Source organism: Triturus cristatus, chromosome 11, assembly GCF_964204655.1.
Source record: "Triturus cristatus chromosome 11, aTriCri1.1, whole genome shotgun sequence".
Lineage (NCBI taxonomy): Eukaryota > Metazoa > Chordata > Amphibia > Caudata > Salamandridae > Triturus > Triturus cristatus.
Window position 1 is genome coordinate 488,099,942 of NC_140594.1, and position 24,525 is coordinate 488,124,466.

General features: G+C 46.8%; 1 protein-coding gene across 3 annotated transcripts in view; it reads right to left on the bottom strand.

Moving 5' to 3' along the window:
- LOC146784459 (F-actin-monooxygenase MICAL1-like) overlaps positions 1-24,525 on the bottom strand; it is a 356,165-nt gene that overhangs the window by 212,664 nt on the left and 118,976 nt on the right. For 2 of the 3 annotated variants that reach the window (XM_085633206.1, XM_085633205.1), the window contains exon 5: positions 22,651-22,752. The exons of the other annotated variant lie outside the window; for it this stretch is intronic. In XM_085633206.1, the coding sequence (XP_085489332.1) occupies positions 22,651-22,752 (102 nt within the window). The remainder of the gene's footprint in view (positions 1-22,650; positions 22,753-24,525) is intronic. 3 annotated transcript variants of the gene reach the window in all.

A 24,525-nucleotide genomic window follows, 5' to 3' on the forward strand; every position in this document is an offset into this window, starting at 1 on the left:
TAACACATAAAAAGAGTCATTGGTGGTCTGTGCTGCACCATTTCAGCCCAATATCTGGTTTAATGCAACATCCAAGTTTGAAATCTCTGAATTGAATTGTGTACCCTTGTCCAGTGTGCGCTGCTGTGATTGTTGCATGGCACCTGAACTGTGTTGGATGAGAATGCACTCTGCAGGTGATCGTCCAATGTGGTCTGCTGGGTGTTTGTATATTACTGTTGGTGAAGTGCTATTGTGAGCGTGGGGATTCCCAGCTATATGGTGCATTTGCACAGCTTCCCATGTGGGCGTGATGTTCTGTTTAATGTTTCCTACTGAATGTCAATGTCTAGAGGTGATCTGTGTGTGTGAGTGAGTGCGCGCAAGCGAGAGAGAGGAAGACCAATAGTTGCCTGGTGCGCAGTGCACTGCAGCAAATCAGACTGTGGGATAATAATTCAGTGCAGTGCAACCTGTTTGTTGTGCCATGTATTCAAGCGCACACAGACTGTGTAGTGTATGCATTCATATCCGCTTCACAAAATTGCTGACTTTGTGACTAAAATCCAACCTAACAAATCAAAGTACGTTATGGGTCGCAATGTCCTAATTTGCACTTAACAGCGTTCGACTTATTCATAATTGTTAGGAAAATGGAGGGTGACTGCCAATGGAACCAATCCGTGGTTTTCAACGTCAGCTGAGGTCACAAACAGCTGTACGGATACATGCACACAATGAGGGTCATATGTATTAGTGGAAGCGGTCTGTGAATGTTGCCTGTGGGCACTGGAGGCAGTACACAACAGTCCCACTGCATGCTCACCCCAGCGCCCTTTACATCATGCCAATTCTGCGTTTTTATTGCAGCCCCCATCCTTATAACAGAAAAGCTAGTTTTCTGTGAAGGTGCATGGACCCTGTGTTGTAATTTGCTTAGGCTTGGTATTCTGTTCCATGTGGAATCTCACTGCTGTGAGATTTCATTGGATGTGTTTTGTACAACAAAGGTTCTGTACTGGTCAGTTGACTTCTAGCTGGAGGGAATGGGTCCGTTGCCAGATGGCGCTTAAATAAAGCTTCTTACCTGCTCTTATCCTGCGGTTTGGGGAGTGATTTTACAACAATTTTTGTGACGATTTGGCCAGCTGTCACCATCTGAGCAGCTGAATTTTCTGGCCTAGGCGGGCGCCGACCGCGAGGAGTCCGTCGCGTTCAGTGCACTCACTCTTATTTTGCACATGCGTGTGCGGGCCAATGTGGGGGTCCCCCAGTACCGTCAATCAAGTAGCGCGCGAAAACACTACCAATGACGGCTCTGGGTATCATTTTTTGGCCAGCCCCTGCGGTTCTCTATAATGCTGGGACTGCGTGCGTGCGTCACGGTGCGTGACCTGACGGAGCTCTTACTTTGGGCTCGGCTCAACGGCGGACGCCAGGACGCATCATCATCATCAATGATCATGAGAAGTCGGACTGGAGTCGGACGCAAGTGGTGTCCCTGCTGCTGCCGCCCACTGTGGTCCACTGGTGGTCACCCAGGCCACAGGCGGCGGCGGGTGGTGCTCGCAGGCAGCGCTCTCTGCGCAGCGCAGGCTAGCCAGCCCAGTGAGCCCACCACCAGTCGACAGCACAGCCTGGAGTCACGCAGCACAGCAGCAGGCCGCCCGGCGGCGCCCGCAGTTGCTGAGTCCGGACTTACACGCCCGCCCCGACCTCAGGTGGGTGAGTCAGAGGCGCAACTAGAGCTTAATTTCAGGAGGGGGGGGGGGGTGTAAGAAAAAATATGAAGGGGGGGTGCTGAGTCTTTAAGCAATAGACAGAGTGGAGATTGGGGCAGGGAATTATTTCCGTCTCATCATTTTAGAAAAGTGCAGTTTCAATATTATATTCAATTAAGCCATGGTTGCTGCATTTTTATTTTATGAAACTAACAACCATTAACAAAGCAAATGGTTCTGGCTTGTTGTAGGTGTAACGTTACTTGTTGTGATATATATCTGGATGCAATGACAGGAGACGCAAAATACCAGTCCGGCGATACACAATGCTAAGCACAGATTTTTAGCTTAGTTGTTTTAAGCAACACCATTAATTACATCAGACACGCCCCTTGGAGAGACCCCCAGATTTTTCATCCCGCTTAAAGCCCTGGAAACACCATGTCACAATCACCTCATGGCCTGGCACTGTGCATCATGCATGACTCATGACTTCCACTTTTTCAGATTGCCTATGTGCAGGTGCATAGTGAACCCTCCCCCACCCCACCCCTTGCTTTAGGAAGACAGGAAGGGCGAAATTCTTGATGGGCCTCTTCTGTCTGCAACTCTGCAGACAAAGGCTCAGCTCATAATTAAGAGGAAAAGGTGGGCGAGTGAGTAAGTGAAGAGATGGGTGGATGGCTGGATGGCTGGATTAGTGAATGGATGAATGGAAGGGTGAATAGCTGGATAATGAGCGAAAGGATGGATGAGTGAAAGGGTGGCTGATCGGTGAGTGAATGGGTGGATGGATAAGTGGATGGATGAGTGATAGGGTCAATGGATGGATTCATGAGTGGATGAGTTGAAGTATGGGTGGATCGAAGAAAGGAAGGATGGCTAAGTGAAAGGGTCAATGAAGAGAGAAAGGGAGGATGAATGGATGACTGAAAAGGGGACTGGGTGGTAGGATGAGTAACTGGGTGGATGGATGAGTAAGTGAAAGGATGGCTGAGTGTATAAATGGCTGGATGGATGAGTAGATGGTTGGGTGGAAGAGTGGATGGATGAGTATGGATGGATAGGGTGAAAGGGTGGATGAATGGATGAGTGAAAGTGTGGATGGAGGGATGGATGAGTGAAATGGATGGAAAGATGCGTACGTTTTCAAATGGATGAATGTTTGGATATAGATGGAATTACTTATACACTATTACGCGACCTCCTTTGATGTGTCTGTAAAACGTACCTTTTGTCCCGAAGTTTTGTCCTGAATTTTGACCTTCCGTCCTGAATTTTTGTCCTGAATTTTGACCCTTTGTCCTGAATTTTTACACTCACCGTCCTGAATTTGCACCCATGCCAGTTGGTCACCCTATTTGTAGGAAGTGATGAATACTGATAGATGCCAGGAAGTTGACGTAGGTAAAGAGAGTGTTTTAACACCCAAACCAAAACTGACCACATCGGTTGTTCGTAGGCCAGCCCAGCTTCGAAAACGGTCGTGCAGGGGCCACCCAACCTCGCACGCACCTGCTGGCAGCACCACGTGCGTCTGTTTACCACTGTCCTGGCATGGATCTGACACTCCGTGCTTCACCATGTTGCTGATGCCAAGGCGCGCACTGACGCACATGGTTTGCCGCTCGAACTGGAGCTGATTTCGGGGGGGGGAAGCAATCTTTAAGCAATAGGCAGGGTCTCTTAGAAGTCGCAGTGAGAACTGGTCTTAAAAATTAATAGCATTAAGGCAGGTGCCCAGTTAACACCCTCCCACCATCTGTATATTGAATAGAATGTATATTTGTCGTTAAAATTGTTTCCGATGACAATTTGTGTATAATTGGAGACTTGCTAATTTGGGCTGGTTTTTGGGCTGAAACTGGTCTGATTGGGCTTATTTTGGCTTATATTTGAGCGGCTTTGGGCTTGGGACGGGTCTAAAAATCTGGCAACACAGCGTGGACAACAGGTGCCCTAATGAAGGACGCTGAGCGGCATAAGCAGTCAGTCACAGGTGACTTATTGTTCAGTAGCACGCACACCTCAGAGCGGGTCATCCTTATTTTGATGATATGCGCACCCTGCAGTCTTAAGGAGGTGATCTATTGTTTGGTGGCATGTACACCTTATTGCGTGTCATTTTCATTTCGGTGATAAACACACCTCCGTTTTTCATGTACTGGTGCTCCATCCTCACTACAGCGACACACACTTCATCTGCAACTATCCATGAAAAGTGGTGATTCTTGACGCTTCCAGAGCAAAGCAAGCAAATATTTCACAATTCGTCAAATTCGTTTAAATGTGTAGGTGATGCGCACACCTTGTAATGATCAGTGCACACTCAAGTTTTATAGCCAGTGTTACCAACATCTCCTACTTTAAGCGCTAGTTACAAAGGTTTACTTAACTTTGGTGGGTTTGCCTTCATTATTTCTTTGTCTTTCCCGTAGCATCTCATTCATTGGGGTTATGGGTGAAGCCTCTGAAAGCCCTCTCAGTGCAAATTCGTCTAGTGTAACGATGTCACATATCTGTTACACCACCGCCTTGTTTTCAGTCTCAACCAATTCCAGAGGATGTTTGGATTATGATGTTTGATAATTATTTGGAGGCTTTAGATGGTCAAGAGTTTTGGCATTCTAGGAAAAAAGCGTTATTATGGAGCGTATTGGGCAATAAAGGACAAAGTTTTCCGGTATTTACTCCAAGCTACTGAGCAGAGTAGTCAACTAATGGTAGATGCATTTGAAGAAGCTAAATGCAGATTTAGATTAGGTTTGCCAAGGAGGAAAACTTTATGACACGCTTTAAATTTTATACTCAACCACAAAGAGTAGATGAATCGATTGATGAATTTGTTTCAAGGTTGCGTGAGCTGTCTACAAAGTGTAAGTTTGGGGACATGACTGACAATTTAATAAGGGATCAGTTGATATACTTCTCTCAAATAGTAAAGTCTTTAACAAAAGTTTGGGTTTGTTGAGTGGTATGCCCATAAGATTCTTTTGAAGGGGCCCTTCCTGTCCAGCATAAACTAAGGCGAGTCCCATTGGTGGTACGTGAGGAGGTAAAGGAATTAATTCAAGAAATGTTGCAACAAGGTGCATTAGAACCATGTGGAGGCATCATGCTGGGTATCTCCTGTGGTCATTGTGCAAAAGTCTGATGGGCGGCTCAGATTTTGTGTGGAATGGAGGTTGCTCAACTAAAACATTGTGACAGATACATACCCCCTACCAAACATTAATGAGAGGATTCTGTTGTTGAAAGGGGGGAGATATTTTTTTTAATTGGGTTTAAAGGGCTCCTACCACCAAATAAAGCTCCATTGAGACTCCAAATCACTCACAGCATTCATCACTATGGAGGGTACTTATCAATTTACTAGGATGCCCTTCGGACTATCATTGGCTGCAAGTGTGTTTTAAAGGATGATCTCCGAAGTTTTTAAAAGGTTGGGAAATGTCACTTACTTTTGGCAATACTGTTCACGAACATAATGCAGTGATAAAACTTGCTTTGGAAAGGTTTGCTGATGTAGGTCTCACTTTGAGGAAAGAGAAATGTTTTCTGAAGGAACAAATTGAATATTTGGGCTATACTTTGTCAGACGAAGCCAAACGTCTGGCCCCTTCTCCTCAAGACGAAGACCAGCTGAGGCCCTTTACGGGCCTTATTGAATATTATTCGAAATTTGTCCAAAGTTTTTCACACAAGGTAGAGGCTTTGAGAGTTCTCTTGAAGAAGGAGAACATTTTTGAATGGTCACATGTTCAGTTTGAGTGTTTTGTGATGATAATAAAAAGAAATCTGTGAGGCTGGCATATTAGTACCTTTTGACATTGATCTTAAGTCCATTGTGATGGTGGATGCAGGCGCTACAAGGGTGGGTGCCATACTCTCCCAAAGGCATAAGGATGGAGAAAAAACTGTAGCCTTTGCATCGCGCAAATTAACCTATACTGAAATTTATTGAAAAAGCAGCCTTGGCCACTGCATGGGATGTTGAGTACTTTCGTACATATTTGTGGGGTTACTCATTTTACCTTGAGGTCTGATCGTAAGCCTCTAATTAAAATTCTTCTCCCTGGTGGTGCGGGCAAGGGTTCTGCGAGATTGGCAAGGTTGGCAGCAAGTGTCCAGGAATATCGTTATGTGATAGAGCATATTCAAGATTGGAGGAATGTACAGCCGGATTGCCTTTCACGATTATCCATGGATTGGCAGATGATAAAAGGTCCTGTGGTGGATGATCAGGAAGGCGAAGGTTCAGTTTAATCTATACAAGTTGTTGTGTTGAGGGGGTGCTGGTGCATTCACAAAAGAAGCTTGGTGCCAAGCTGTGGATGTGGATCTTTCTCTTAGTGAGGTCATACGCATGGTTGTTTCTGGTTAACCGAGGGAAAGTTGTGTTGCCAGTCCTGTGAAACCATTTGTCAAGTTGATTGAGGAGTTCTCCATATCCGGCAGTTGGATTTTAATGAGGGGTCTGAAATTTGTGCCGCCAGTTAACTTAAAACAGAAACTGATAGCAATGGCTCATGGAGGCCATTTGGGACAAAGTCTAACTCAGAAATGCCTTAAGGCACAGTTTTAATGGCAGGAATGGAATGCTCAGAAGCTTTTTCGTGTTAGTAATCAAATTACCATGGAACACATTGGAAATTCGGGGTTGCCCTGGCACACAGTTTGCATACATTTTATAGGTGTGAGGTATATAACTCACACAAGAGAGGGTCCAAGGAAGAACTAAGCTACCTAATAGAAACTTATATCCTATATGTCTTCCAAACTTAATATTTCTCACATGTAATATAGGGTAGCGCAACTACAAAAAAAACTATAATCTAGCCATGTTATTGGGCATAACCCAGTTATGGACGAAAACCCTCACTCACCAGAGGGTGACATGCTTCATCATTGGGTTCCTCCAACACACGGGGACCGCAAGGTGCCCCGTGTGGGCTACGACTTAACCCAAGGGGGAAGGAGCAGGAGTGCAAAGCACGTGTTGGTTCTACCAACTCGAAATGGTAAGGAGGGGCAGAGTGCAATGTGATAAAACAAAAAGTGAAACAGTGCGATTAAAAACCATCTACTTAGGAGCAACAATTTTATTCTTCCTGCCTAAGTGATAGTAATTAAAATGCAAGTGAGTATAGGGTTACAAATATCCTATCTATTGATCAACATGTTTCTGCCCAGGTGACATTACTGTTCGAGGCATTTATCAGGATCAAGAGATAGTCACTCTGCTATATCAGTGCATAAATAATAATAGAATACTTAGGCCTCAATTTCTTGACCATCAAGCGCAAAGTCGAACAACAGGATAGGTCAGAGGGCTCTGTAAAACAATAATAAAACATGTCTTGATAGTCTACAAAAACTTTCACTCATGTAACCATAACCCAAAACAAATGTGAATATAGTAATTCTGATTTCTTACCTAAAGCATATTGTGTATGTGTCAACTCAACCATCTGCAGAGTCTCACACCATGTCAGATATGCTATTAGGAGATATAGATTTATAAGCTCATTAGCATAATGGATCCAGCTCATAGCACAAACACCAACATATTTGGCAAACCTAAACGTGGGTGGGAACTCAGAAATGTACTAATGACAAAAATGAGAAGAGAAGGAAGAATTTGGGAGTGTGTTCAGTCATAAGCTGATATATATACTGTCCAAAAAGCTTTATGTAATGATTAGTTTGTGCAATCGTAAAGTGTATCACCCCTACAGATCACAAGGTACACTTGGTCTCTATAGATCTACAACCACTTGTACTAGTCCCCTAGAAGAAACACAAATAGTGGCTTAAAATCCCGGTATTAGTACAGGACCATCAGGCCCATAAGTGGAAATGCCAAGTGAACCGATCGTATAAACGATCGCAAAATGAAAGATCAAGTCGACTTGCAAAGTTAGGAATTATCCTATCACCCAGCACTCGCTTACCCTATGGATCCATGGCGTTGATTCCGGGATTCTGTGGGGAGCCACACGGGTAGTCTGCGTGTTACTTTTATCCGGAAATACCGAAATCGCACGTCACGCGACGTGCGTATTAGCGTCCATACGCAAGGTAGTCATGGCAACGGGATAAACTCTAGCCATAAGAAAGTACAGGGAAAAGTAAATAGAAACACGATAAAAATAATACGAACGCGCCAACTCGCTTTATACAACTATGGCGCTCGTATTGAAACATTAAAAGGAACCATTGGTAATGTGTGTTTATTACGTTAACATGTCTTGCCCGTACGCAAGCTGCCATATGTTTAGTGTTATGAGAACCCAGCATGTGAAAGTCATTGAAAAAACGGAATAAACACAACCTCTCATCGTCTTTCCTTCTTCAGTATCCATACATGTGTAAAGTCAGGCAAACAAAATATGGACTTAGGTCGTCATGTCATATTTTAAAATTGTATCAAATTGTACACCATGAAAAGAATTGTAACTTAGGATTTCCTAATGTACAAGTTATGTATAAGCATACCAGTAAACTACAAGGAATGACAAAAAATGTCAATGCTTGGTCAAAGATGTTTACATCCGATTCCTATTTAATAAGAATCATAATGCTCTAAAAATATATGTTAGTTCTTCAAGCGCAATCTAAGCCCTCAGATGGACCGCCTTAAGCGGGACGTGCAGTATTGGGGAGCGCTGCCCCTGACCCTGGTTGGGAGAGCGGCGCTCTTCAAGATGATGGCTCTGCCGCGGTTTCTATACGTACTAGAGAATACCCCATACCAGGTGCCTCCGGCCTACTTCCGTGCGATAGCGGCACAGGTGTCCAGCCTGCTCTGGGGCAACAGGCCGGCGCGCATAGCGCAGTCTAAGCTGGTTTGTGGGAGGTATGATGGGGGAATTGCACTCCCGGATATCCAGCTTTATTACTGGGCGGCGCAGCTGAAGGTGATTAACCAGTGGCTCCACGCGCCTCAATCTGACCCAGCATTCAAGGCGGATAGGGACGTGCTGGGTGAGAGGGGTATGCTGTCCCCACTGTATGATACCCGACTGGCCTCGGGGATGATCGGCCCTTTGCGGCAGACTATATCCATCTGGCATGCTGCTCAGGCCAGGTTGGGATGGCGAGGGGTCTTGACTCAGCTAACACCTCTGTGGGATACCAAGAAGCTGGGACGTCTGAGGGGCAGCAAGGGCTTCGACGCTTGGGATAACATTGGAATATCGACGATAGGCGATGTGTGGCAAAAGGGAGAGGTTATCCGGTTCGCGTGCCTGCAGCAGCAGTACGAGCTGGCCCCCTCGGAATGGTTCAGATACCTCCAGATGAGGCATGTCTTAATGACACAGCTGGCTCCTGGAGCGAAGGTTCCGGAGGCGTCCCCGCTGGAGGACAGGTTGCTGACGGAATATATGCCAAAGAAGGCTACTTCCTTCACGTACCGCAAGCTGGTCAACAATCTACCGGACCCTATGGGGATCCTGCGGGAGCGATGGGCTGACGAGCTCGGCGATTTTGATGACCCAGAGTGGCGTGAGGCACTGGCCTCGCCGCGCGAGGCGGGTATACCCTCGAGGCTGCGACTGGTGCAGCTTCGTATCTTGCATCGCTCCTACTACACCAGATGCTTACTACACAAGATGGGCAGGGCGCCACATCCCTTCTGCTTGTGGGGTTGTGGGGAGGAGGGAACTTTTTACCACACTATCTGGGACTGCCCAATCATTCAAGACTTTTGGAAACGAGTGCTGCGTACAATGTCACAGGCGTGTGGAATATCGTTGCTGCCGGAACCCAGACGCTGCTTGGTAAATGTGTGGGAACCCAATGACCTCGATCGTCAGACGCAGGGCTGGGTGACGCTGGGCATCATGACGGCCAAAAGGAATATAGCCCAAAAATGGGGTGCAGAGGTGATGCCACTGCTGTCCACGTGGCGCAGGGAAATGGACGCAGCCATGTTTGCAGAGCGCTCTGTATTCATTAGACGGGGATGCCCTCGCAAGTGGGCCAAGGTCTGGGGGGCATGGAACAAGTACAGGGGAGGAATATGCGATCCGCCGCCCCTTTCAGATGAGGACTCCTCTGACTCTGATGGTTAAGGGGACCTGCGGGATGGTGGGACGGTGGGGAGCCAGAGTCTTTCGAACTGCAATAGAAATAGGGTTGGTTGAGGGATTGTGCAATGGGGTGGTGCTCTATCTAGGGATAAGTATGCAAGGTTCGTTTCAATGTCCTACTGTTTTCACTGTTTTACAAAACAATAAAATTCTTTTAAAAAAAAAATATATGTTAGGCATTAGTTAGGCATATGTTTACAATAATGTAACATGGTCACATAACATCTTAGTGGGGAGTCAGTGCACACCAGGGTATATCATCATTAAGACCGTTCACATGACTGCCCAATCTGAAAACCCAACGTTGTTCTCTATGTAACAAAACTGTCTCTAGGGGTCCCATGTTCCTGTGGTAATGGGGTTTGTCCAGGACCACCCATTTTAGATATCGTTCGGTGCGGCCGACATCCAGACAATGCCTAGTTCATTTGGTATTGGATTTCTTGCGCTTGATGGAGCTTTTATGTTCGATCAACCTGGTTTTAACCTTGCGAGTGGTCATACCTACATAGTACAATTTACAAGGACACTATACAAGGTAGATAACTGCTTCTGAGTTACAGTTCATATGATTTGTTAAAACCCAGGGAGTTTTTAATCCTAAATTCAATTGTAATGTGCGTGTCAGGTGGCATACCACGCAGGAGCCACATGGAAAGTGGCCTTGGACTGGTGTGCCGGTGTTGATCGTCCGCAACTGGCTGGGGTCACAAATCACTCTCGGCCGAGAGTGCACTAAAATGTTGCCAAGATTCCTACTTCGTCTGAATGCAAAGAGGGGTTTCTCACATGATTTTTGCCCTTATTCAGAATATTACAATTGGAATGGATTGCTTTCTTTATTGTTGTACTCAGATGGCTAAAAGTACTGACACAAACTAAGCGATTGGAAGGAGGTTTGACATATGTTTCCAGCAAAGCCTCTATTGTTGTTCATCGCTCTCTTATTCGCCTTCCGTATCAATTGTGTGGGATAATGGCGTTTATGAAGATGTACACTAAGGTTGGTAGCATGTTTGTGGTACATAGTAAGTTCAGTGCAATTTCTTCTCAACCATAAAAATTGTCCAATAGGAAGATTATCACGGAGCGCCCGTGGATGGATGCTTTTATAGTTGAGCAGTGCATTACATGCCATCGGTTTTTGATACAGTTCTGTACAAATTTTACCATCACGTGGGTATAGTCTCAAGTGAAGGAAGGGCAGTGTCTTATTACTAGCCTCACATGTAAAATTAAGGTGAATATTGAGAGAGTTAAGCCAATTTGAAAATTCTGATAACGAATTTAGATCACCTTCCCAGATAACTAAAATGTCATCAATGTAATGCTTCCACAGCAATAACTTGCTGTGGAAGGGATTTTGCACTGGGTATATATGTGTAACCTCAAACAAGTGCATGAACAAATTGGCCATACTAGGGGCACAGGTGCTGCCCATAGAAGTGCCCATAACTTGCCAGTATAGTTGGTCTTCAAAGGAAAAAAAGTTCTCTCTCATGGCAAGATTGGCGCACCTCATCTCATAACAAAGGCTGTAGGAGTTTGATCACTGCGAGGGTGGTCTTCCAATAAATCCCTGATGGTCTGGAGGGTATCTTCTTGTGGAATGTTTGTGTACAGGGCCTCAACATCTAATGAGGGCATGAGATGCATCACTGGATCAAATTCAATAGTGGTCAAAAAGGATAGGACATGTTTAGTGTCTTGCAAATATGATGGCATCTGGGCCACCAATGGTCGTAGAAACCAGTCAACAAATTGTGACAATGGTTCTAGTAAAGAACCAATGCCAGACACTATGGGTCTACCGGGAGGCGGCCTCTGGCTCTTTGGTGTTTTGTAGCAGTCTTAAACACTCTGTAAGGTAGGCTGTCGCATCCATCACTACAGTCGCACCACCTTTATCTGCTTGCTTGATAACAATCGAAGTGTCTGAGCCAAGTTCTTGCGCACACCGTTCTTCGGCTTTACTCATATTGAAAAAGGGTTTAATAGCGTTGTTGCCCCTAAGTAGATAGTTTTTAATCACACTATTTCAGTTTTTGTTTTATCACATTGCACTCTGCCCTTCCTTACCATTTCGAGTTGGTAGAACCAACAAGTGCTTTGCACTCCTGCTCCTTCCCCCTTGGGTTAAGTCGTAGCCCACACGGGGCACCCTGTGATCCCCGTGTGTTGGAGGAACCAAATGATGAAGCATGTCACCCTCGGGTGAGTGAGGGTTTTCGTCCATAACTGGGTTATGCCCAATAACATGGTTAGATTATAGTTTTTTATAGGTGAGGTACACAGTGGCTTGAGGTTTGCCATGGTATGTGTGGATACCTATTCAAAGTGGTTGCGTGTGAAATTCATGGGTGATATTACCACAAGTGTCACTAACAGGGCCTTGAGAAAAGTGTTCCTTGAGGAAGGAGTGACCTCCGTTCTGGTGTCTGACAATGGTATGCAACTTACTTCCCAGGTCATGGAAGAATTTATATGTAAAAATGGTATCAAACATGAGTGCACCTCGCTGTGCAATCCCCAAGGGAATGGCATACTGGAAAGGGCAAATCGGTTGGTTAAGGGAGTCGTTCAGGTGGGGGGCGTGGCCAACTGCCGGGCATAGAGGACGTGAGCTGAAAGAGCTTCGTTCCATACCCTGACACTTTGCACAATATCCTGTACTTGCCTGGACCTACGGGAGTGAGTCACACATTCCCATGCGGCGGAACGCTTCTGGAGCCACCGGCTGCAATTGGGGCTTCATAGCTTTGGAGAATCCTGCACTTTTCCACGATGATCCTGAACGGCGCGGGAGCTGTGGAGTGACGGAGGGCGGAGCTGCGTCTGGTGCAAGGGGTTCCTGCTGGAGCTCGTGGCTTCCACTGTGTCTGCAGCGGACGAGAACGGTCTCGGTGGGTGAAGAGAAGGTGCCGTTACTGGCCGGTATTAACGAGGGAAGCGCCCGTGACGGAGGGCTCACTGCCCGATTTACTGCGCCATAAAGTCTGCCGTGAAGACAAGATGGCTGACGAAGGCGGCTGCGGGCTCGGCCTGCGCATGTAATGGCGGACACAAGATGTACTGCGGTGAGTGCCCGTGCGCTTGATGTGATCACTAGCGCTGTGTAGTGTGGATGCTATGCATGACCCTCCCTATCAGGGACACACCCTGGATGAAAGTATCACAAGACTGAAGAGGAGGCTTGACGGGAGAGTTTATACAGGAACACCAATGCTCCTAGGCCAAACGTTGCTGCAATTCCTACTGTGTGCGGGACGAGACTGACTGCATAGGAACCCATCGGGGTGAACTGTGCTCGCTGCCCCAGTATAGGTGCATGAGTTAGAAGGCTACCGCTGGGACCGGGGACCTGCATTGATACCGTGGCCACCGCTGCACATTGATGACCCCCGCCTCCATACTCCGTGGACGAACGCGCTGGCGGCGGTCCCTACCAGTTTACTATCCTGGCTGTGGAGCGTACTCAGGAGCAGGCTGGGGGTGCGCTTGCATTGCCACCGATGTGTCCGGCCCATTGACCACCATCTGCGGGGGGCCGGCGCTGTTGACAGCGTACGCTAAGAGAACATGCCCGGTGCATTGTGGGGAGTTGTGGCCCGTGGAGCGCCACTGCGGTCATCGCTTGGTTGAGCCTTTGAACTGACCGTATCTGTGGGACTATAGCTGTGAGGTGCAGTGCCCTGGTGGCACCATAAGTGAATATCCTGGAGCAGAGACGTATGTGCAGACGCCGTGGCACAATGGGACGTACTAAAAACAAACAAGCAGACGCGGCCACCAATGAAGATGCACAGTTTGCATTCGACAGTGACCCCTCCAATGCTTCGAATAGCGATGTGATACCTCCCACGGGAACGAACCCCCACGTTGCTAAGCTGGATTTAATTTTAAAAGAGATACGCGACTCACGAACAGCGCTTGAGACCCAAATGGGGACAATGTCCACCAATCTGGGTTTACTGAAGGCGGACCACAAAAAGCTTGCCGACAAAGTCAAATCGAATAAACTAGCTCTGGACGATCTTATACCTCAGCAGACTATGCATACCTCCCAGCTAGAACAATTCCAGCGCCAACTGAAGGGCTTGCAGGATAGAGTGGACGACGCGGAAGGGAGGTCCCGCCGCAACAATGTCCGCATCTTCGGAATACCGGAGAGCTGCGAGGGATCCAACCCCACCCAATTTGTAGAGGACTGGTTGAGAGATCATGTGGCGAAGGAGGGCCTAACGGCCCTATATAGTGTGGAACGAGCGCACCGGGTGCCGCCTAGACCACCTCAGCCGGACGCACCTCCCCACCCACTAATAGCACACATACTGCACTACAAAGACCGTGACACGATCCTGCGGGCCGCCAGAGAGAATGCTCCAATACGTTTTGAGAATAGAACAATTTCCCTCTACCCGGACTTTACCCCGGCGGTTCAGAAAGCTAGAGCCACTTTTCAAGAAGTGAAGAGGAACCTGCGAGCCCGCAACTTGAAATATGCACTGCTTTTCCCAGCTCGACTTAAAGTTGTTTACTGTCAAAAATCCATCTTCTTTGACAGCTCGGAGGAAGTGGCGGACTGGCTCGAGATAACTTTCACACTGGAGACCTCACAGACCTCTCTTCCGTCGGGACAACTACATCGAACCTCTCAGATGCAGACTACTGGAATTCGCCGGCCGGGATATGGAAGTGGTGTGATAACTACAGACGCTGGCCCAACACCGGAACAGATCACGTCCAGCCAGAAAGATGCACTTCTAACAGCAGTGGCACTGGCCACTCACGATGCTCAAACTGCAGCGGCTTCAGTGCACTCGTCGGATGCGGCCACGGTGCGCTCCTACTCCGAGACTAGTTTAACACTGTTCCCCTCGATCACTGCGCAAATTGCAAGAGACTGCTAGTGTTATGTTACGGGATGATCGGGAGTGGTAACGTATAAGCTGCTATGCAATGTACTTTACTGATGGTGACTGCTTTAGTAGGTCTAGTGTAACTAAGCTGTATAGGGGGATGTATCAATGTAACAAGTTCATTTTTCTGATGGGCAATGTGATGGTTGTATGGACTATAGCAGTTAATGCCTTCACCCCCCAGGTGATTGAGTTATGGCATTTATTGTTTGGAGTCCATGTTGGACTTTCGGTTCAAGTTTGGTCCTCTGCTGTTTTATGGGGGAACCTAGTATTGGGGAGTTTATACGTTAACACATGCTCGGCCCATATGCAGCTAATATTTGCAGGGCTTAGATTTCCATATGTCACATGGCAACCACGTTACCTGCATCAAGAAGGCATCACATAATAAATACACCTACTTCACCTGGAACGTGAGGGTCATGGGTTCGATCCATGAGGCACCGTGTCCTAGCACAACTAAATAGAAGAAAGGTTGCTATAGCTTTCCTGCAGGAAACTCACCTTAATGCTGATGAGGCAGCCAAATCACAGAAAAAATGGAGGGAACAACTCTTCGCCACGACATACTCTGCTTTTGCCAGGGGGGCGGCGATATGGGTGCGAAATAATGTCCCTTTCAAGTTACTAGAGCAAAAGATAGACCTTAACGGCAGGTATGTGCTGCTCCATGGTTTATTGGATGGGGCTCATGTGGTTATGGGATGCGTATATGCTCCAAACACTGATCAAGATAGGTTTCTAGCTGCACTAGGTGTAGCCTTGGTGGACTGGGCTGACTATCCCTGGGTGTTAGGGGGCGACTTTAACGCTGTACTGGACATTGAGCTAGACAGGTCTCACCCCCCCCCCCCTTACAAGCAACAGAAAGCAAAAGACAAGCTGAGGCACTCAGAAGGTGGGCAGAGGGTTGGGAACTGCGTGACGCCTGGCGAGCAACAAATCCAGAGCATAGGGAATATTCCTTTTATTCACCACCACACAGACTGCCATACTCGGATAGATAGGTTTCTGTGTTCTGGGACCCTGTTGGGTTCCATTACTGCCGTGCTCTACACGGGCAAGACCTTGTCGGATCATACCCCATTGAAGGGTCAATTCCACCGGGTTAAGATCCCTACTCCGATACTGACCTGGAAACTGCAACCTATGATGCTGGAAGATACGGTCTTCTGTCATACCCTCTCTGAGGTGATTGCCCATTATTTCTCGGAGAACGCGGGGTCTGCTAGTACTCGCCAGCTGGAATGGGACGCCTTTAAAACGGTTATAAGGGGAGTGGCAATTAGCACGAAGACAGGAGTTCGGCTTGCTCTAATAGAGCGGCTCACTGATCTTGAGGGTAAGTTGGCTACATTGGAAGGGGAAGCGTCGGGAACAAATGAGCAATTGACGCAGCTAAGGGAGGCCAACATACAATATGCTGAGCTCCTTGAGGAGCTGCGCGTTGTGGATCACCGACTATATACACAGAAACAGCATACACAGGCGGACAGGTCACGACCACTACTGGCACGACTGGTTAGGAATGCTCCCTTGCCCTCACCTATATTGGTAATTCGAAATAGTGAGGGCGATGTAGTTAACACGCAACTAGATATCAACACCGCATTTAGGGACTACTACGAGCACCTATATGGACCACCAATTGGACATACTAACACAGATTTTGAACCCTTCTTTGACGGGTTATGCTTACCAAAGCTCACGCAACAGCAGAGTGATGAACTAACACGACTTATAACAGGGGTGGAAATCAGACAGGCGATCAAAGCTCTACCACGTAATAAGACCCCCGGGAATGATGGCCTGCCGGTTGAATTTTATGCGGTATACGCCGACTTGCTGATACCTCATCTACAGTGCATTTATCACGAGTCGTTGGGAGCAGATGGGCTCCCTGCTACTACACTGCAAGCATTAGTGGTTTCCTTACTGAAGCCTGGGAGGGACGGATTGAACCTTTCGAGTTATAGACCTTTATCACTCCTTAACTCGGACTATAAAATCTTGAGTAAATTGTTGGCTAACCGTCTGTCAGTTTATCCCCAAACTAATACACACTGACCAATGTGGGTTTGTGCCCGGTAGGAACACCGCACTTAACATCAGACGCCTACACCAAATTATGGTGGGCACGCTTGACACAGGAACTAAGGAGGGTTGCGTATCGCTTGATTTACGGCAGGCTTTTGACTCGTTGCACTGGGACTATATGTTCTATGCCCTCTCACGATTTGGTATACCAGACAAATATATTGCGTGGGTGCGATTATTATACACGAACACCACTGCACGGGCGCACATGGGACAGCATATCTCGCGGCAATATACTGTGGCTCGGGGTACCCGACAGGGATGCCCATTGTCACCGTTGTGGTTTATCCTAGTGCTGGAACCCCTTCTGCATAGACTCTGTTCTTTCTCAAGCTGTAAGAAGATAACACGAGGTCATACATCACACGTTGTCTCCGCTTACGCGGATGACCTCATTCTCTATATCAAAGACATGGATATGGACCTTTGTCCAATGCCCTCCACCTTTGTGTCATTCCAGGAACTTTCTGGCCTGGCTATCAATGCTACTAAGTATTATGTCTATTTCTTTGATGGTCCTGCACGGAGCGGTCAGTTTACGTTTGGCCCCTGGACCTTTCATATAGTGCCCGATACCTTTCGATATCTCGGAATACAGGTCTGTTGCGACGCCACGGATCTCCTGGATGGCAATTTGACACATGCAATTACTGCTCTTAAATCTTGCTTCCCCTCTCAGTGGCGGACCGGGTAGCCATAACTAAAATGGTGCTGTTGCAGAGCCCGCTTTATTGTTTCACCAACTTGCCTATACTTGTACCCACGAGGATTTTTAAATCATTGAACTCTTTACTGATAGAGCTAGTCTGGGGAACAGGATGCAGACGCATCAGCCTGGTGAAGCTACAATTGAGCACGATACGGGGGGGGGGGGGGGCTGGGAGTACCGGACTTGTGCGCGTATTGTTACGCTAGCCAGCTGCAATGGCTGGCATACTGGCTTGCAGGACGTAATTTGCAGGAATTGGACATGTCACAGCGAGCTAGGGATAGGGGGGTCATCCACAGGCTCTTGCTACCTAAGGCCTTGCTACCGGCATCGGCACCTCACTTACTATGGATAGCCGTTACATACTGGTAGAACGCAGTGAGGTACACTGGACGAACACCACCATATGCTCCCACCATCCCACTGCTGGGTGTCCCCACACGAACGGGACTGGTCACTAGCCGTGCTTTACAGGAGTGGGCTGATGCGGGCATTACCACAATGGGAGAGTTCTTTTCGGAGGGTATATTAATGATGCAGTAAACATTTGTACGCAAGCATAGTGCTCCCGATACACTGTTCCTACTGCATGCACATATATCCAGATATAATCGCACTACATGGTCACCAGGGAGTACCGAACCTGCCACTAACACGCTACTTACCATGCAATACCTAATGGAACATGGGGCACGCCTGACGAAATGGTTGACTTACGGGATTCGTACTGAAACAGGGCTCACTGCGATCACTACGTGACAAATGGGAAGGGGACGTAGCCGCGAATTTACGGACAAGGAATGGGACACCATACTGGGCTACCCTAAGAAGGTGTCTCGTAACCCTAAATTTAAATGTATCCAATTGATGTTACTCCACAGAGCCTGACCCCGCGTAAACTATGCGCTATGTTTCCAGGCGCAAGTGATATATGCCCGCGCTGCTACGCACCTAACGCGGGGCTGATACACATGGTGAGGGACTGTCCGCGACTGGGACACTACTGGACGAATGTATGCAAGATAATGACGGATATTGCTCCAGTGCGTAATAACGACACATTGGAATATTGTATACTGGGACTAGGGCCCCGTGGGAAGAAGGGTAATCCTGTTTATAGGTTTGCTAATCTTGCGCTCCTACCAGCCAAAAGGACCATTACCACACGGTGTAAGGCCGCTAGGGCTCCATCTCTACAGGATTGGCATACGGAAATGGTCAGGTGGGGAAAGGCGGAAGGGGCTGAATTACAACGAGAAGAGTATAGAGGCCTACGAAAAACACAGATATCGATGAGTTGGAATGCAATGATGGAGGAATATGCAGCGATAGATATATTATCTTACTGAGGGGCAATGCTATCACCTGCTGGGGCCGGGGACCACAGCTGAAGATCGCGCAGGCTTCTTGCAGTGCCAGGGGGATCTATTCTACACTATAGCAGGGATGCAGAATACACATAGGACTGACTGTGGAATCGGGACACACACAGGATCGGGAATTGGGCTACTATTGGAAATTGTTGGCCGAGCGTGCGGGAAGGGGGAGGGGTGGGTAAGTTTTGTTGGGGTGATATAGTTGTAAGAGGAAATGACAGATTTGAGCAACCAAGATATGATATACTGGACCTTTCTGATGTAGGCGAGTGCGTTGTAAATTAGTGAAATGTTTTGCTATCAGGGACTCATTCCACAAATTCAAGACTTCTACGCAATGTCATCTCAGGTCTCTCCTAGACCCTCTGCAATACAACTGTGTACTCTTCTGACTTTGTTGTAACCATATGTATCTATGCCATGCACAAGTACGTTCATATCTCGCATTACAATGTTAGGATAATTGCGGAGTAAAGTCAATAAAAACAAATTTAAAAAAAATAAGGGAGTCGTTCAGGCATGTGTGTCTAATCAAGATATCGAGGAAGCAGTTGATGATATGGTGTGGGCATACTGCACCACAGAACAAGACACTTTGGGTAAATCTCCGTTTGAAGTGATGCGAGGAAGGTTTCCTGGCAATAGATTGGTACCAGCCTGGGTGAAAGATTGTGTCTTGGGTAAAGATGTAGTTGTTGAGGAGGTTGTAAGCAAGGGAAGGATTGAAGTGGGTGATAATTGAGGCAGGTGAAGTAATTAGAGGGCTGACTAGATTTAAGGGTCCTTTCAAGGTTAAGCAGGCCTTTGATTTTCACGTGGTCTTGGAGAATGGAGAGCACTGGAACAAACGCAGAGTTGCCTTATATCAGAAGGGCGATGTTTGCTCAAGAAAAAATGATGAAGCTGTAGATGGTTTATGTTCATGAGGGATGGAGACTTCGGATGTAGTGATGGTCCTTCGTTCAGTCACGAACAGGGGGGGGGGGGGGGGGGAGAAGTGGTTTCTCAGGGAGTTACTACAGACTCTGTGGTTCGAGAGGAAAAGGATAGAAGGCATTGGGTGTGGTGAAAGAAAAACTAGAGAGCGTAAAACTCTCAAGAACTTGAAAGATTATGTTTGTTGATACATTGTGTTTGGTCTTGAATTGTTCACACATTCTTTCCTTTTTTTCTCTTCTTATCTCCTTTGTAGCCTTATGTGGGACCTTATTTGTTCAGTGTTGTCCTATTTTTTCCCCATGTCCTATAAGTGCACTTATTTCATTAACGATAGTTTTCCAACATATTGAAAGAAAAGCAGATGGGTTATAATTAGCTTAGGCTTGTTGTTTTGTTCCATGTGGAATCTCACTGCTGTGCGATTCCACTGGATGTGTTTTGTACAATGAAGGTTCTGTACTGGTCAGTTGACTACTGGCCAGGAGGGAACCGGTCTGTTGCCAGATGGCGCTTGAATAAAGCTTCTTACCTCCTCTTATCCTGCTGTCTGCTGAGTGATTTTACAAAACCCTGCAGCCCCTCACAGCCCTATCCCCCACAGACCCTTGCAGCACCGTTCCCGCAGACCCTCGCAACACCATGCCCGCACACCCTTGCAGCCCCATCCCAGCAGACCCTCGCAGCCCCATCCCCGCAGACCCTCGCAGCCCCATCACCGCAGACCCTCGCAGCCCCATCCCCGCAGACCCTCGCAGCCCCATCCCCGCAGACCCTCGCAGCCCCATCCCCGCAGACACTCGCAGCCCCATCCCCGCAGACACTTGCAGCCCCATCACCGCAGACACTCGCAGCCCCATCCCCGCAGACACTCGCAGCCCCATCCCTGCATTTGCAGCCCTTTCTGTTATGATTTACAAACAGAATATTGACTCATTAATATTAATAGGCAAAGGAGTCTCTGAATGCTAGCCAATTAGCATTTATGGCTGTGAAGAATAGTACATCAGTCACAAAACAAAGATATTGGCGGGTCACACACCAGTTAGCTTGAAAAAACAGCAGCTGATGTGCGGCAAGAGAATGGTAGCTCTAGCTACAAAGCACAGGATGGCTGTAAGCACTCATACTATTACTAAGCATCGTTACATCTAGATGTGTGGGTAGGTCTGTGTATATGTATTTTATTTATAGTAAAAAGGGGGAAATTAATATATAAAAATGAATGCATATATTTTGCATTATATGTATGTATTTGTCATACTACATAATACAAAGTCTTATTTACATGACATATGTGGAAGAGTGGTATTTGCTGCTTTTTGCCTCTTTGTATAAAAAACATCTCAAACTATCTAATTATAAAAAGTGTGTGTGTGTATATTTTATATATATTAAGCGTTGTGTATATAAGTTAATTTCAGTTATTGCTTTAAAAAAAATCTTTGCATACTTCACCACAATATACATGTGCATATCAGATCATGCAAATATTGCTGCTTCTATGTACTTATGGGTCTACTTGACCAAGTGTCACATGTATATATGCATGTGTAAATTAGGTCCAATTTTGGATTACAAATACTCCCTTCAACCTTTGTGCCATCCCTCTCTTACTCATCCCAAACCTTTTATGACTAATATGAACTCCCAAACATCCTTTTTAAATGTCCCCTCCTGTCTGGGGAATTCACCCCACTAACAGGCATACATGTCCACTACTCCTAATAACAACTTACTAATTCCCCTTTCTGTGCCGTTCCCATCATCCTGTCCCTACTTCAAAACACTACTAAACACAAAGGAACTCAAGAGCACAAACTCAACACAATTTTTTATTTTGCAGAGTTTTATATAGCGCAAACTTGACCCAAATCGGGTATCAGAGCCTTTACTTAGCACCAGTTGCGTTACATGAGGACACGTTCATTTTTGTTAGGCACAGGGAGATTAAGTGATTTGCTCAGCTGGACTCCAGTAGCGTAGTGAGCACAGAACCCACATCTGGGCATACCCTTCCCACATAGGGGGAACAACAAAACACACAAGAAGATGGATGGAATGTTGCACATTGGAAAACATTCACCCCCAGTCTTTTTGCATTTGTCACCCCGAGTGGGACGGGTATGCTCAGACGGGAGTCCCGTGCTCTTCATGCCACTGGAATCAAGCTATCCTGGCTGAAGAGTGGTGAAACCCCGAAACCGGTCCTAGGATGCTTGTTTCCAGTCCAGGGGGGACCTGGCCTGGCAGTTGGAGCTGGACTGTTCCCATGGGGCACAGGGTCAAGACTGATTTGCATATGGCTGGGTCCAAACTGGAATGGCATGGTGAGCAAAAAAACAATGGATTTAGGCCCAGATCTCTGTACTGGGGTGAATGTAGGACATTGTTCTGCATTCTGTCCATCAACAGTTCTTTTTGCAAACTCTGGCAGGATTCACGAAACCTTTCCGTATGGGATTAGCTACAAATCGTAGTATTCCATTTTAAAGTTTTCCAGTGAAACTCTTGAGCAGTTTCTCTTTTTTTATCTTGTATCTGCATAGTAAAAATATAGATTTCTTTGCATCAAACGTAATTTTACATATTTTAGAGCATACAATGGTCTAGGAGAATTTTTCATCTCCAATAAGACTTTGCAGGACTGCACTGGACAAGCTCAAGAAACATTGGCTCATTGAAAACCCAGACTTTGCTGGCACCCGCTTCCCCCAAATCTCCTTTTGCCCCATCAACAAACTTCACACTGTGTGAGATAGTCTAGTCTCTGTATCAATGCCAGAATCTTCTGAACAGTTTAGAACCTTTTACCGTCAGGGATAAACCTGCTTCCTCCGGCTGAGATCAGGACATCAAATTGGAACTGGGCGAGATAGGAGCTGGTGGGTTGAAAGGAGGCGGTCCAGCCTTTTCCTTGACAAAGGGAACAATAAAGTATTAGCAGTAAGTCAGGCCCACCCACATCCAACATCACTGAATTACAACCGCGGTATACTTTACAACAGGCCACCTGTCGTCCAACTGGGGTGAACACAACTGTGGGGACGCAGATGTCTCTTGACAGAGTCTCACTTGTCAGGCTTCAGATCACACTGGGTAAATATTGTGGAAGTGGCCGCCTAAATGAGATAGGTCTGCAAACTGCAGCAAAAACTGTGCACCTGGATCCTTCACGTCCGATTGAACATACTCAAAATATAAATAATACAACTCTTATATCCACTCCTCTTAGGTGGCTCTTCTACCTGGGTCTACCATCACCCCCTTCAGTATCTCCGTCTTCAGCCTTCTGGGCCACTACCATTCTTAATGCCAACCGAATTGTCATTGGCAACTTCCTCTATCTATCTACGGTACGTTCAATCTCCTTTGCACCCATGCTCACTCCTTCGTGTAGCCTCTTTTGGACATACTAGTTCTACAGCCATACCTGCTGATTGTGTTGCTTACACCCTCTATCCTCAAGTTAACCTGTACCCATAGCAATGAGGTCAACAACCCCATACCTTCTTTTACCCAATAACTATGCCTGAAAACCTTCACTTGCCCAACCCTATCTTGCGAATCTAAAAAATCTCTACTGCCCATTAATAAATGGCTAAAGTCCTGCCCCTTTGATGTCAACAGTGGTTAGTGATTGGTGTAGATGGCTTCCTTCCACTAGTCATCTTCGGAAGAGGTATTGAACATTGAAAGTCCAATCCAAGGCACTCCAGAGCTGGCAGTGCTAGCACCCTCCCTCCGTCAAGGCCCTTTCCTGCCCTCCAACCCACTTATCCATCTAGTTCCTTCAAGCCATTGCCAGCGAGATCCCCAAGACTGGCTACCCACAACACGCTATAGCGCCATCCTAGAGTAACCACCCAGCTTCTGGCTTCAAGGAGCCAATCCACAACTACAACTCCAAAAACACATTAGATTGACGAATGCGAGCCTTGGACTTGACACAAGGGGCATATTTACTAGAAACTGGCGGAGCACGGTGTGCCAAAATTTGTAAAGTCGCACTTTGTCCATTTCATAACCCAGGGATGCGCCGCATTTACAAATATGCGGCGTATCCTTGCATTTCCCCTAGTACTGGCGCTAAAAAAGCTGCATAGCCCCAGGCAAGATACCCTTGCGCCATGTTGCATGGGTGCCTGCGCTGTATGGGCAATTGTTTATCTGCAGGGGCAATTGTTGATCTGCAGGAAGGGACACCTTCCTGAACATGATCTATAAAGGCGATTTGCTGTTACATGGAAAGAGCAAAATACAATGAGAAATTAAACATTTCTCCTCATTTCACCTGCTTAAGACCAAGTATTCCCTGGCGGTATTTTAGGCACTGCCCCATATGTTAAAAATATGGTGCAGCATCAAAAAGCAATGGTGTTGCAGCGGAACGCCCTCCGCAACACCCACTGCACACCCCTTTCACGCCAAGTGCTGAGTGAATAGGTGCATTATTTACAAGGCAGCGTTAAGCCACGTCAAGTGGCTTAATGCCGCCTTGTTAATAAGGCGAAGGACTTCACGTCACTAGAACATCTGAAAAAGTGACATTCTTGTGGCATTATCGCCTTGTAAATTTGCCCCAAGCTGTCCCAGTGACATGAAGCGAGGCAACAACTCCTCTCCATCTGGAAAAACATCATTTTGAAAAAGACAACTTAATCAACAAAGCTCCTTCTAGATCCTCCC